General features: G+C 36.7%; 1 protein-coding gene across 4 annotated transcripts in view; it reads right to left on the bottom strand.

Annotated features, from left to right (window-relative positions):
- The window catches only part of SNX29 (sorting nexin 29), a 99,453-nt gene that overhangs the window by 59,334 nt on the left and 24,685 nt on the right, over positions 1-15,434 (bottom strand). For all 4 annotated transcript variants that reach the window (XM_054643801.2, XM_077186745.1, XM_077186746.1 and 1 more), the window contains exons 12-15: positions 14,494-14,557; positions 13,370-13,498; positions 6,334-6,416; positions 3,290-3,396 (exon numbers count right to left, since the gene is read on the bottom strand). In XM_054643801.2, coding sequence (XP_054499776.2) covers positions 3,290-3,396; positions 6,334-6,416; positions 13,370-13,498; positions 14,494-14,557 — 383 coding nt within the window. The remainder of the gene's footprint in view (positions 1-3,289; positions 3,397-6,333; positions 6,417-13,369; positions 13,499-14,493; positions 14,558-15,434) is intronic.

Raw genomic sequence — 15,434 nt, 5'->3', positions numbered from 1 at the left:
CCAAACCCTTCTCAGGAAGGTGAAGTGAGGCTAAAGTAAACACTTGAAGCTCCACACTAAGAGAACTCTTTAGAGCTGTCAAAAGAAACCCTGAGACTGAGAGCACTGCAGTTACACTGCCCAGCATGGCCACAGTTGAGAGCAGTCTCCAGAGAAAGGACCAAGAAGGTCTCACTCCATGTTGCACAGAAAGGACCAAGAAGGCCTCACTCCATGTTGCACAGAAAGGACCAAGGAGGTCTCACTCCATGTTGCACAAAGGACCAAGGAGGTCTCACTCCATGTTGCACAGAAAGGACCAAGAAGGCCTCACTCCATGTTGCACAGAAAGGACCAAGGAGGTCTCACTCCATGTTGCACAGAAAGGACCAAGGAGGTCTCACTCCATGTTGTATAGAAAGGACCAAGGAGGTCTCACTCCATGTTGCACAGAAAGGACCAAGGAGGTCTCACTCCATGTTGCACAGAGAAAGGACCAAGGAGGTCTCACTTCATGCTGCACAGCAAAGGACCAAGCAGTAAACTAAAAACAGGCCAGGAACGTTTCACTAAGCATCTAACAACACAATCTGTCTTGGAAGGATATGCTTCTAGATAGAGAAAAACACATCTAACATCAATGCAACAATAAAGGTAAAATAAAATAAATTTTAAATTGCAACAATAAAAAACTAGTGATTTTCTTACAGAGTGTTTTAGTGGAAACCAAGGGTTTTTTTAATATTATTTGCAGCAAATACTTCATAGAGGTTTTTGCACAAGCTGCATCTGAATTAATGACTTTTTGTCAGGCACAGGCATTTTTCCCCAATGATCACAAAATACAAAACAAAGTGTTTCCCAAAAAACTCTTGAGAAAACTGGAAGTTGCCTCTTTTTACTCTTAGTGGAAGCATGGGTGTATTCTTCCCGTGAAATTTCCTTTCCAAAAATCAATGTTGTTATACAACTTTTTCTCAAAAAAAACAGGCCAAAGGGCTGCAAAACAGAGCAGGCATCCTATTAGCAACTCAATTTTTCTACAAGTGAAAAACAGTAAAATGCAAAAGGGCAGAGATGGTTCCAAAAAATCTGATACAGGCATTAAAATGCTCAAACTTTGCTTTCTGCTTCAAAACTTCCATTTTCTCATCTCAGAAAGAAGAGAATTTCCTTCTGCAAACAAGTTATTTGGTTCAAGACAGACTGAAAGACTTAGGAATAGGGTTGGCATTGAGCTGCTCTGGTTTGAGCTTGTGTCCTAGGGTAACTTTATGATGCTTGTATCCCCAGTTGTCCTTTCTGTTTATGCTGGATATTGAGTTCTGCACCTTTAGGACTGGTTCAGAGAGCAAAGGGGGAAGAAGAAAAAGTTCTATTGTCTAATATTATTCCTTTTTTTATACTTGCGAATACTTTGCTTGTTAAACAAACATTTTTTTCCACTTTTCTCAAGGAGGTTTACCTCCCAAACTGGTTGGAGGAGGGGCTGCTTGAATTTGCTTTCTCAAAAAGGCCACTTCAGAAGTCTCCTCCGACAATTTGCCCTAAACCAGGACAGCCTGGTTTGGTTTTATTGTGTGGATTTTTGCTTGGTTGGTTTTTCACTCTCACTATACAAGGTAAGCACAGATTGGGTTTCCTCAAAACCAATTAGCAGAAAATAAGCTGAAGCTTTCATCTCAAAATAAACTGGGAACTGTGCACATTTAATGAAATTCTTATTCATGTTTGCATTAATTCCCACTCTTTGTCCTTTGTGCCCAGTCCCACCAGCATTTACTGAGACTGACACTCATGCTCAGAGCAGGGTTATATCTTGTTTGGACTATGTGAGGATCCTGCTGGAGACTAAGAAGTGAAAGAGATGCAGCCCACCTCTTCCCAGTACCACTGGCAAAAAAGCTTTTCTGTGGTTACATCCAGAGCTGTGTCACCACTGCCACAAACTCAGAAGGGCCAGCACCAAGCTCCTGAGCACGCAGAACAAACGTGGAACAACTGATGAGCCTTCCACAGCTCAGGGAGGTTTTACCTGGGTTCTTCATTAAGATATTCTCTTGACAGGTACAGAACAGAGGAAAGGAGTCAGAAGAACTCAAGCAAAGGTAAGCACTAGGGAGAGAATTAGTTTCATGTTGTCATCTTACTGCAGAGGTCCCATGCTGTTGTCTCCTTATCACAATAGTTCCAGACCTTCTTGGTGTTTCTCATGGGCAGCTCCTCACAGCACTGACTCTTTCTTCTTCCCAAAGCAGCCACTGACTCCAGCTCCCTTCTCACCACCCACCTCACCCTTTTATAGCATCTTCTCCTCATTGCTTACACCTGTGGCCTGTTAAAGTCAGGCCTGTTCCTGATCTCTGATAATTGGCCCAGCTGCAGCTCCTTAGGGGTGAGACCACTTTCTACACTGTCTCTATTTTCTTATATTCTATCCCCCTACAGTTTCACATGGTCCTATAAGAAAAGGATAACCAATAACCAAGTATGCATGTCTTAGAAGAACTGTATGAAGCTCTTTGATCTATGACCTGCATTTTTAGTCATCTTCATGTTAATCAGTTAATGTGGATATCCAATTTCAGGGTATTTTGGGAAAGAGAAAGACATAGAGAATTATTTTACTTCTTATAAAAATGTTCTTTTAATATTTAATAGCAGATATGGGTACTAGATACTAAATTTCATTACTTTTTTTTTTCTTAAAAATAATTTGTATTCAAATTTAGGATGAAACCCTAATTATCTTTTTTTTTTCCTTTAATGAATTTTACATTAATCTTAAAAGTAAATCTTGCCTTAGGAACTTTTTCTAACATGGTCATATCAACAGGAGTAGTAGCTTCTATCAGCCATTTCCTTTCTGCAGTATTCAATAAGCAATACAAAAATGAAACATGGTTTGCAATCAGAAACCAGCATGAAAGCACAGAAAAAGCTACAGATTCCACTGTGATCTTAAATAAAGCTCAACTGCCAACACAGCCATGCCTTTAATTATGTACTGTAGCTTACAGAAAACCTCAAATCTATTGTCTGGGATGATTTCAACTTCAACATCATCAGTTAAAACCAGAATGAACTTGCTTATTTTATAAAATCTTCATTTCATTATCAGCATATGAAAATGTACCCCTGTTAGGAAAAGTACTTTTAATTATCTGAGGTTTTTTATTTCTGAAGAAAAAAAATCAGGTCTTTTACATTCCTGAAGAAAAAAGATATCAACTAAATAAAAAACCTATTTAAGCTTCAAACCTTGTTTCACAATTACAAATCCGTAAAATCTGTGCAGTACAAACTTTACCTCAATCAGCTTCCTTTCATAAGAGCTGGCCAGTTCCTCATTATTTTCTGCTTGCTTTTGCTCTGGAATTGTAAATTCACCATCAGTGCTCCAAATGTTTGGCAGAACTATAACAAAGAGATACCTCAAATTAAAAAGAAAAATTCCATAAACATCCAGGACATCCTGTTTAGAAATAACAGCTCTATAAAAAACAAAATAAGCTATTAAAAACATCAGAATAGACCATAGTATTAAACACTATTACAAGTACTAAAATACAGATTCTGCAAGGACCTTTTTTGGTAAGAAATACTTAGACTGGGATCTTAAAAGAATGCAAACCAAAAGCATTTGGCTGTTGTGTGACTAGAGCTGTCTAATATATGTAGTACCTGCAGTTCCTGCCGCAAGCCTTCTAAAACTAACTTTATGTTTCTCTTTTAAGCCTTTTTTTTTAACTGGGCTTCCAAAACATCATTTTCTATTAGTAGCACAGACTGCTTACATATCAGAGAAATTACAGCAAACAGGACTGAGAATGAACGTTCCATACTTCACGATTCCAGCATCCAGTATTTCACCATTTTGCAGCAAGCAGGATCAGCTGGAGTTATTCCATTCCTGATAGTTAATTGTCTAATTTCTTCCTAAAACCTTCCAAGAAGGGAGATATCAGCTTCCTGCATAACCTATTTAAATGTAAGTGTTCTTCTCACAAAGGTTTTCCTGATAGCTAATCAAACTTCCTTCACCTGCCATGGCAGCCCATTACTTCTTTTATCTGTAGTGAATGAAAATTACAGATTATTCTATTCCCGTTCCCAGCTATCATTTCAGTATTTGAAGATCACTTTAAGGCCTATTCTAAGTAAATCTCCTCCAAGTTGCACAGGATCCAATTCCACTTTTCCTCATTGCTCGTGAATTTCTAAGAAAACAAGTTAACACATAAAAGTAAAGCCTAATAGAAGAGGAGTTGAACAAAGGCTTTCAACATTCTTCAAAATCTGAACTATATATACAACCACTATTAGGTAGATAGAAGAGATCATAATTTGTCTGGCTAAATATTTTTGAGCCTGGGAACTGATTTTTGAGGAAGAATTTAGAAGTTTATCATTATTATTTAAGTGAATTTGAAAGCTATTTTAAGATCTTTTTCTTGTAAATGTTGCTTCAAGTTCTTCAGCCAGACTTCTAAGATCAGCATTTTTATATAAATATTCTATCTAAGCAGGTTTAAAAAATGGTACAGAGCCAACTCCTGCTGATGACTGAGAAATGAAGATGCTCATTTATTAAATATTTAAATACCAATATCCAACTGCTCAGGCTACAGCAGTGATCACTCATTTTGAAAGCTGATAGTTCTCACTTTTGGGTAATTTATTTATAATCACATTTGCTGAGTGAGGTTTTTGGCCTTTTTAAGTCTCCACAAGGCAAAATATCAAGCTGAGTTTCATTTATTATTTTAGGAAACTATTTAAAAGCCATACTCAATAGCATTTGATCTGATTATTGTAGAAAACATATAGAGCCTTCATAATTTATAGTGATAAAAATAACAACAGAAGCCAAATTTATTCTGACTCTTTCAAAACCGAGTCACAGAAAATCTGTATTCTAAAATCTACAACACATTTAAGACTTTTGTTTTCATACCATTCAGAAGATTATTTATAATTAAAATTACTCATTACATAAACAAACCATGGGTGCAATGGTTTTATAAATCTGGTAAAAGAAAAAACTCCTTTTGTTTCACTTCTTTTTCGCAGCTAGTTCTCAGGGATTATTTCTCAGGGATTAGTTCTCAGGGATTATTTACATGCTTACGTACTTTGAGTCAGAGACCACAATACTACTAAAATTTCACCTAAATTTTCAATGGCAGCTAAGGAAAAAAAATTTACTTTTATTTCAACATGTGAAATTGCAATGTAGGAAAAATTTATTACAAATATTATATGTAGCTGAAATTTATTCTGGTCACTAGTGATAAATATTATAGAAAATGACAGTGGATTGATTAAGTATCTTTCCAGCATAAAGCACACGTGCATTCATTTTTAGAAATGTTGGTACTGTTCCATCCCCCCTTTTCATCTATAAAATCTGACCATCCTACTCAGTTTCTATTCTTATCACTCACTAATCTGAATAATTTTAACATGGTGGAATATAGCTAGCCTAGGAATAGTTTTTTTTTCTTTTCCTATAATTATACTCATCATGGAAACTGTCACTACCTAATGAAGGATAATTTCTGCTATTATAGGAAGCCTCAGCCATGGTTTTAGTGAATAATTCTTAATATGAATCACTACACTCCAGCAAAGTCGGAAGTAAAAACATGTGTTCTCACTAACAAATCTCCTTTTAGGGATGAATGAAGCTCTGAAACTCCAGATAAGTACAGTGGCTAACCCTGAAGAACAGTAGTATTCTCATTCATACAGCCACTTATATGACCAAAATATTCACAATTTGAAAAAATTAGATGGTGCCAATTTCTGAAAACCCATCTCAGCTCTCTGAACACCTTCTGCAGCCAGTGGAAATCCAGGTTCCACCAGAAGATTCAGAATCGAGACATCAATTCAGCCCCTCATGGATGCTTCTATCACTGACCACAGAAACCAACAGGTAAAACTGCTGATAACTTCACTCATTCTCTTTCAGATATAAAATCTGCCCATTAGCACTCAGTACATTGCCTATTTCAAACAGTCTGCAAATACTCATTTCCAAAACAACAGTATCATCTAGAGATACTACATTTATTTTTATATTCCAATATCACGTTAATTCACAGATTTTTATTTAAGCTAAATCAGCTTTTTCTGGAAAATTTCTTATTGAAAAAAGTAAGACCACCTCATCTACCAGAAAATGCTCTGTAAAAATGAGTACAAAAATCTACATCTGTATTTTTCTCAAAAGGAAAACATATCAAATATGTTATTTTCACTATTGGAAAGTATCACTCCCTGAATGACAGCACACAGAAAAACAAACCCTGTGCATGGATTCCTTCTCCCCCTTCATTTTATTCTTACCTTCCACTGTTTGACCTTCTCTTCTGAGCATCTGGACAGCTCCTACATACTTCTTAAGCTGCACTTTTAGCACCTCATTTTCTCTATTGATAAAGAAAAACAGTAAATAAATATTGTTTTCCCAAAATAGATGAAAAGTCCTTTTCAATGGAAACAAACAGAGTCTCTGTTATAATAACCTTTACCTAAATTGCGTCACCATGATGCAAGGAAAAAATTAAATAATACATCAACAGCAGAGTAGCAGGAAAATTAGTTTTCCAGGACCTCATAAACACATCAGTGAAACAGATTATCTCATAATCAAAACTTTTCCATTAATTGTTTAATTTAGATTTTCTGTACTATGCTATACAGATGGCAAACAAACTACACAGTCTATCTAAATCAACAATCAACTAAAACATAAGGATGGGATGCTACACAAGGAAATGCAGAATGGCCAATGTAAAATGAAATCATTATTTTACTAATTTGCATCTAATTGCAAGCAAATAAAACTTCAGCTGTAGAAGCAGGCTTTATCATTGTAAGAAAATGGCAGCACTTCAGCAAAAAATATTCAAGGCAAAAGTTTCCACAAACCATTCCTAAATGAAAAGCATAAAACAAGAAATTGAGGTAATCCCTTCAGCTGTCAGACCTCAGTGCCTGTGCCTGTCTCATTTCTCTTATTCAAAGCAGGTACTACCATGGCTCCACTTAACAACATTAAGCACCTTAGTTCATATTTGGGGGGAAATAAGAAGGGCTCCAACTGATTGATTTTAAACAAAGCTGACAAATCACATGTCTGAAAATTCAATTATCTGCCTAAGCCCATTCAGTTAAGTGAGTACAACAGAGAAGTTAATACCAAAGAAGCATAACTAAAATGTGTTGCCAGACTGTGAATTCAAACAACTTTTACTTTTCTTTAAGATAATACTGAGGTAGAAGGATGTACATGCCACAAATGCAGCACAACACACAAGAACCCCACCAGTGTTAGGGAGAGGAGGGAATTTGGGCTGGCAAGGCCAAATTGTGCTCCAGGCACAACAAAACCTGGACATGGAACACAGCACAGAAAGCTGCAAATAGATGATACACCAAAAAAAAAAAAAAGGCATTTTATTCATGAAAATTTATTTAAGAATTAGAAATATTCAAGAAAATATGCAAGTATGTTTGATGGTGCCTATCATACTAGATATACACACACATAAAATAACATATTTTATATATATACACACACAAACTGCTGCTGTGAGCAATGCTACACTGCTCCTGTAAGGAGCCTTGACTGGCACAGTATTCCCATTCCTATGGATTTCAAGTCAGCTTGCTGAACTTTGTAACCTCAATTTTATTCAGCATTTTAGTAGGAGACTGCTAAATAATTGAGAAGCTATTGATTGCTTGGCAATCGAATTTTAAGAGTCCTTGATGATTTTATGCATTTGATGCTATTTTCCATTTCTGAGACTAGAAAGAACAAATCATTTTTTTCCACCAGAGATAGACACTGATATTCAGGGTAAGGGTAAAAAGCATAAAAAACACAGTTTAATCCTATATACTGTATTAAAACAAACTTAAATAACTGATTCACAAAAAAATTTCTATGACAACTAAACAAAATGTTTCTCACCAGAACTGTAAGAATGTCTGCATGAAAATAACTGTGTACAGTTACAATATATTAAGGATTCTCATAACTCTATATCACCTCATTTCTACATATGAGAATAGACTCAGTGCCTTCTGTCAGTACTGTGACAGCATTTTAAAAAAATCAATTTTCTACTACTTTGTCTTAAAATTGACTTAAAGTTGATACAGTACAGATGAAGTTGAAAAAGACTTTAATTCATTTAAGGTTTTTGATACAAGACTGAAATTCAAAGCAGGATACTATGGCCCAGTCACAATTTTCTAATATGCTTCTATTATGTTATTACTTATTCTTTGCCATCTCTTACTCATTATTATGATTTAGCTGATTCCAAAGAGGGCCCATCCTGATGTATATGAATTTATATCGTTCTTTTAAACAGAGCATTTTTAAAAAACATTTGGTAAGCACTCATTAAAAAGTCTTTAATGACTTCATGAGGTATTTTATCAGATATATTCCTAACAAGCATTTCACAGGAATACAAATTCCTGTCCAGGAGTTACAGGTCAGATCTGCAGACTGAAGGAAATTAAATATTTCTATATGCAGGCCCTGCTGTACTTCTGCAATGTATCCAAACTACAACACCCAACCTGAAGCAGAACTGTTCGCCTGTTGTGAGCCCAGAGGTCAACACAATATTTTCAGCATCTTTAAAGTGCTCCAAATAGTTCTACATTTAGTGCTGAAGAATGAGCAACAAGACTGTAAGTACAAGTTGAAAGGGATAGAGAAATTTTTTTTTAAAAAAATAAGGCTGAAATAGCCAACAAAACAAAGGCAGAACTGCACCAGTAAAAGCACATCCTTCTCCAAAACCTCAATTGCACCAAACTTCCCTGCCTGATCACTTCTTCCATTTAATAAGCTGAAAGACAGATGGTAATATGTGCTGATATAGGGGAAAATGAAAGTGATAGAAGATGACATTGTAGCATTCCCACCAATTACTCTTTTTGCTCAAATAGCAAAGGTCTAGGGAGTGTTGTTGTTTAGGCTTCATAGCACATACATAGGAATGATCAATTATATCATGAATGTAAGTTGTCAAATATCTTCAATTCCCTGCCTAATTTTAATCAAAAATAATTCCTCTCTATTTTATTATTTTTAAAATAGCATTTAAGGAAACCCTGTCTGAAAGAAAATCAAAACTTCAGCCAGAATGGTAAATTTTTTTAGCAGCAAAAAACAAGCTTGTGTTTAGGAGGCACAGACTTGTCTGTTTTGCATCCAGTGAATGAACATAGAGCATACAGTTTTTGTTGCAGACAAAGAGGCCTTACAGGATTTATTTTCTTATACCTTAGTAGAAAAAAAGAAAGAAACAAACCCAAACAAAACACCACACATCTGCTTCTTGAAAACTATATAAAAATTCTCTAGGGCTTCTGTAAAATGAGCATGGTAAGAAAAGAATTTGAAAAAGAGTAATTTCTCATGTATCTCAAGTATAGTGGCCTGAATGTAAATAATTTTTGGCACAAATATCAGACTCTAGCAAGTGCTTTCTGTGAAGCTTACTCCAGAAAGGTGTCTCATTTCTAAATTCAGCATTGGGAAAAATGAAATAAAACAAAACCAAACAAACTACAAGAATCCAACAGATGTCTACGTTTTGATAAAAAGTTAAGGTTTTTAAGAAAAACAATAAAGGTACCAAATATACAAACAATAAAAAAACCTGCAGGAATTAAGAATGAATTTAAATAAACAATGTCCTGCAACATTATGTAGAATCTGAAGGACTTCCAGAGATGCCTTCTAACCTGAATGATTCTACTATGATGAGATGCAAGATCACAGTTGTCATCAAATACAATTAAACAAGGAAAATGAGATCTGTTACTCATGGAAATAGAAGTTGAACTGTATACAAAATAATGAGATTATATGATAAAACCAATCTCCAGAAAAAACTTTAATGAGGAATAATGTGCTAAACTTCACTGCTTGTCCGGGACTGGGGCTGCAGCAGGAGCAGGGCCATCACTGAAAGCTTCCCCCTGGCTGGGGGCTCCTCAGAGATGGAGGCTGGGAGGTTTTCACCTTTACTTCTTCTCCTTCCTCCTCCTCATGCTGCAGCTGCTTCTCCTCCTCCTGCCCTCACTGATGCCCTGCTGCCAAACATTCTTCCTCCTGCTCCCTCTGGGAAGCTCCTTTGTCCCTCACTAGGGGCTGACTTCCAGTGGGTTTTTTCATGTCTAGGAGCCACTGATGACTCGTGACATGTCACCAACTAACTAAGCAGGAAGAAAAAGTCATTTAATATAGGAATATTCTAATTAGATTTCACAAGCAGGAACAAAAGATATTTTTCCTCTCTCTAACAAGCTGCTAAAGGGAAGTGATGGAAGCATTTCAAGATGTGCCACACATCAGTTCACCCATCACTGAAGGGCTATGGCTGTGAAAGAAGTGCTGCAAAACAGAATAACAGAAAATGCCAAATCCAAAAGCAATGTCGTTTAAGTAACACAGACAGTAGATAGAGAAGACATATTAGGTTAAAGAATCTACAGTAAACAGGAGGTATGTAGAAGTGTAAGATAAAGTAGAGACAAATTCTCATCCCCCATTTCCCCTGTACACAGTGCATTTTCATCTTCTCTATCTGCTTTTCTTCCTACAAAGCCTGTCCTTTGTATTATGCTTTCCTCCAAAATTGCTGAATATAGTCTAAGAATATGCAATCTGAGATTATCCAATTTCAGAGTTAACTTCGAAAAATTCCTTTGCCTTGCAAAGGGATGTAATAGTATTCCACACAGAAAAGAAGAATCTCAATTTAAAAACTTCAGTACTGCCAAGAAGCCACTGGCAGAATATGTCCATGCAATTTGAGAAAGGTTCATTGACAAGAACAAGAAAACCAAAAACAAACAAACAAAAAAAAGGGGGAAAAACCCCAAAAACCAGAAAACATTATACTAGAGAGACTACTGAGTGTATTCTATCAAAAGAGTAGCAAATAGATTGAACCTGAGCCTGCTCCTTTTGGAACAATGTAGCAACTGTTATGAAAGAGTTATTCAAGTATTTCACATGGAACAATGAGATTACCACTGCTTGAAACTAAGCTCACCTAAGACTTCTTCCATTTCTCAAAAAGAAAATGGGAAACTTGGGAAAATGTCTCTGAGTAAACCAGCATTTTGGCCGGGAGGCCAGAGACTCTTGGGAGGGTCCAGGAGAAAGAACAGCTGAATCATTGCAGATTTCCAGAAACCATCATTTCACTGAAATTTGTCACTGAAAATATGTCACTGAAATTTGTGTTCTCAAAGCCTTCAGGAAGCTATTTATGTCAAATTCTTCAAAAGAGCTTTGGGGACACACATAAATATCAGCTCTCATAATCTGAAAAATAGTCATTCATCAAATCACAACAGTCAGATTGTTACTGAATGATTTCCCTTGCCTTAAAATATTCAGAACATCACAACTGAGGAAAATTTTCTACTCTGGTCATGTGATCAATTGTTTTCAAGGGAAACTGAGATTTCACTACTTCAAAATATCTGAAACTTAGTTTCCTATTACTCACCTAACTTATTATGCAGAACTCAAAAAGCAATTCCAAACTTTCTGTTACTTCAAATTCTTTAGATTATTCAGCTTGCTCAGTTTCTTGGTTTAAAGCACTATTTATTTCAAAAATTTACTACTCTTATTATTGCAGCAGCATCACCTACAGCATACAAAGTGAACCAACAAGAATTTAGAAGAAAAACCTATATTCCAAAGAAACTACACACAAAGTCTCTTGTGTTTAGATGTTAGAAAATGAGTTGCAATGAATCATTAAAGAAATGCCTCCAAATCCAAAGTAACTGGTGACACATGAATTTATCATGCCTCAGCAGCTCCCAACACTGTTTTTATCACATGATAAAGCAAACTGACTTTAAGAAGAGCAATCAACACAACACATCCATATAGCAATAAGAGGAATTACACAGACTTATTTAAAAATACCTCATTAGTCTAAGTGAGCATCTCTTCAGGTCTGGTTATAAAAGCTCCTTATCTATTCTTTAAAGAGGTATGTGCATGACAAATATCTGATTCACCCATATGTCACTGCAAATTCTAAAATTGTGGGGGAAGTGAGTCAAAGAAATATGAATATACAACTCCTATAACCTGAAACATGAATATTAAATGATGAAGTATTTGCATTGTCTCTACTGCCTTACAGCACATGAATGTCAAACCCACTTATTCATATCTCTCCCTCCCTCAAAGCAAGTAGTTTGGTTTGATGTGTCATCAAAAGCAAAATTAGTAGTGTCCTAAATACCTTTATTTTTAAGAAAGCTTTATATTTATCATTTTCAGATAGGCAATAAAAATCTTAAAGGAATCTCAGCTGTGGTACTTTGTGATTGACACTAAACACACTCTGCTCGTGCATCAGAAAACAAACACCTCTCTCTGGGTAAGGCAAATTATTTAACTCTTGGATTGTTTGTTGTTTACTATACACATGAATCACCCCCAAGATCTTACACATCATGGTTACTCTAGAGCTTATTTTGAATTGTAAGAAGCAAATCACACTATTACAGCAACATTTACCTTCAAAAGTCTTTCTGAAGCTGAATCCCATTTAGACAAGGAGAGGGCTAAAACTGTTTCTATTTCACTGTAGCACAAAGTCAAGCTGGAGGCAACTCAATACTGGGGCCAATGCTGTTTGACACCTTAACATTACCTGGATGCTGGGCCAGAGCACACCCTCAGCAAGGTCACAGACAACACAAAACTGAGGAGCAGAGACACTGTGTGGCTGTGCTGCCACCCAGGGGGACAGGGACAGGCTGGAGAACTGGACTCAGAAAATGTCTGTGAAGTTCAACAAGAGTAAATGCAAAGTCCTGCATTTGGGGAGAAATAGCTCAGGACAGCCAGGCAATGCTGGAGGGCTGGAAAACAGCTCTGTGGAGGAGGAGAATCTGGGAACCCTGGGGGACAGGAGCTGAGCATGAGCCTGCAACACCCCCTCCATAGTAAAGCAAGCCAAGAGCAGCCTGGGCCCCACGAGGAACAGCACTGCCAACAAGTCACTGCCAACAGTGCTGCCCAAAGGGAGTCAGGAGTCCCCATCTGTGCAGACATTCAAAGCCTGACTGGAAATGGTCCTGAGAAACCTGCTCCAGATGACCTTCCTGGAGCTGTGGGAAAAACACCTGCACCACTTCAGAACTTGGTACTCTCTTGGTGATAATGTCTAGCAGCAGCTATTGCTTACCATAGGACTTGTAGTCCTAAATCGCTTCTGTTCTTCTGCAAACTCAGCCCCTTGAAAATTATTCCCCTTCTATACAGACTGTTATTCCCTCGTTCCCTGCAGTCATTTTCAGCAGTTCTTACCGTGCCAAGGCCTGGACTTTGGTGGCATGTCGCTCCTCCTGCTCTGCCACCTTCCTCCTGCAGTTCTCCACCTCCTGCCTCAGAGCTGCAGAATGCTCCATCTCTGCATCCAGCAGGTTCCTCAGGGATCTGCAAGAGGGCAGCAGCCTCTCTTTAGGACACTGCACACACTACCTGCTAATTAAAGTATACTCCAAGAATCACAGAGGAGTGATACCACTGATGTCATCCAAAAATTTCATTAGTCAATTTAATAAATTCACCTGATTTGATTATACAGAGATATGAAAAGTTACAAGAAAAAAGCAGTTGCAAATGTTTACTATTAATTTGTAGTACTATCCTGTCAACAAGCCCAAAGCACAACTTACTGTGGGATCTACTGTATCAGTATGCAGAAAGAATTTGGTTTTTTAAAAAGCTGGTAAGCTGTTTTCAGTACTTCAGTGCAAGTCCATACATCTTGGGAATAATCTATAAGCAATATATTTATAGCAAGACAGGCAGGGCTCTTGTCTCTGCCAAGTGCACTGCCACAGACCTCTGTGTAAAAACCCTTGATGAGATAGCAAAGGTCAGCATGATGCATAATAGTAAAACCCAAAGCATCCTGGTCCTTCTGCCAAAAAAAGCCCACAAAGCTGAATGAGGCAATAACTTGCAATTATGGGAGTGGGAAGAATAGGAGGAAGGAAAATAGGATCTGTTGGTAAGCTCAGCATTACAAAGCCCAAAATACCCTTACTAAAGCATTGAATGCATTTGTATTTTCATTCATCTAACTATGTGTTTCAATAAACTAAGTAAATATAAAGTATGTTTGATGGCATTTTATATAAGCAACTGATCATTTCTACATTTACATCATCATTGTGCCCCAAGTGAACACAAAGACAGTCAGAAATGAAAGTCACTTTCAGCATTACATTGCCAGCCATCCTACATCACTTCTTCACCAGAAGGGAAAAAACAGAAATTAAGTTAACCTTTCACAGAAAAAATAATATATACATCAAAAAGGTTACAGAAATATTATGCATAGCTTTACAAAAAGGACAGCTTGTATTAGAGAACAGTTTGTTTTTTTTAATTACAGTCCCTCTTGACTAAAAAAAACAAACTACCTATTCTGTTCTTCCAGCTCATCCTTTCTATTCATCATGGCCACGATAGCTTGACGAAGTTCATCTGAGAAGAAGGAACAAAAAGGATTAATGTCTGTGTCCATTTTTGCTCATTTCAGATCTGGAAGTACACAGGCAGCACACTTAAGATGATGCCAACACCATTTGCTATTCAGGAAAGCACAGAAAAATGCTCTTAATCTCATCACTAATTCGAGCAATCTTTCAAAGGCAGAGTTATTTAACACCACATCAGAAGTATTGATCAAATCAAATTAGTCTGCATCTGGCTTTAATACAAATGTTTACAAGTGTGCCTGTGGTTGCAGCTGTTTTGTTTTCACAGATGTAGGGCAGAAAGCACCTTTCCACCACATGCCTATTAATGACATACACTGTTACTTGCTCAGCTTCTCCAAACTGCTGCTTCTCCTGGCTGTAAATCCTGACACAGGAAATAACTGCTACAGGGAGATGGGAGCACAGATAATGTCATTGCTCCCTCATGGCATTGTTTCTCAAGTTTGGGGCTAAAGATGATGAGATTTCTGAATCTCATCATTTCCTATAAAATCCTTTCTATTTTTTTACAAATACCATAAAAATACTTCCTGTCATTAAATCAAGAATAAATTTAAAAAAAAAAAAAAACCAACAGAATTTTAGAATTTTTAAAGATTTCCTTTAGGTTAAGCTTAACATGATACCAGAACAGCCAAATACCATACTGAAAAGTGTCAGCTCCAACAATTTCATTAACAATTTCACATACATTAACCAATAATTTTATAAGTGCTACAAGGACACAATTATATTAGACCATCCCTCCCAAAATTTAAGTGAAATGTTTATATAATAAATCAGCCAATTCTGTTCTGCAAGTACTCAATGCAGATGCCAGTAAATTTCAGTGTGCTTTTACTAAAAACATACCAACAGAA

This window comes from Agelaius phoeniceus, chromosome 16 (genome assembly GCF_051311805.1).
Source record: "Agelaius phoeniceus isolate bAgePho1 chromosome 16, bAgePho1.hap1, whole genome shotgun sequence".
NCBI classification, from domain to species: Eukaryota; Metazoa; Chordata; class Aves; order Passeriformes; family Icteridae; genus Agelaius; species Agelaius phoeniceus.
The sequence above is the reverse complement of the archived record's forward strand: the minus strand, read 5'-3'. Positions and strand labels throughout refer to the sequence as shown.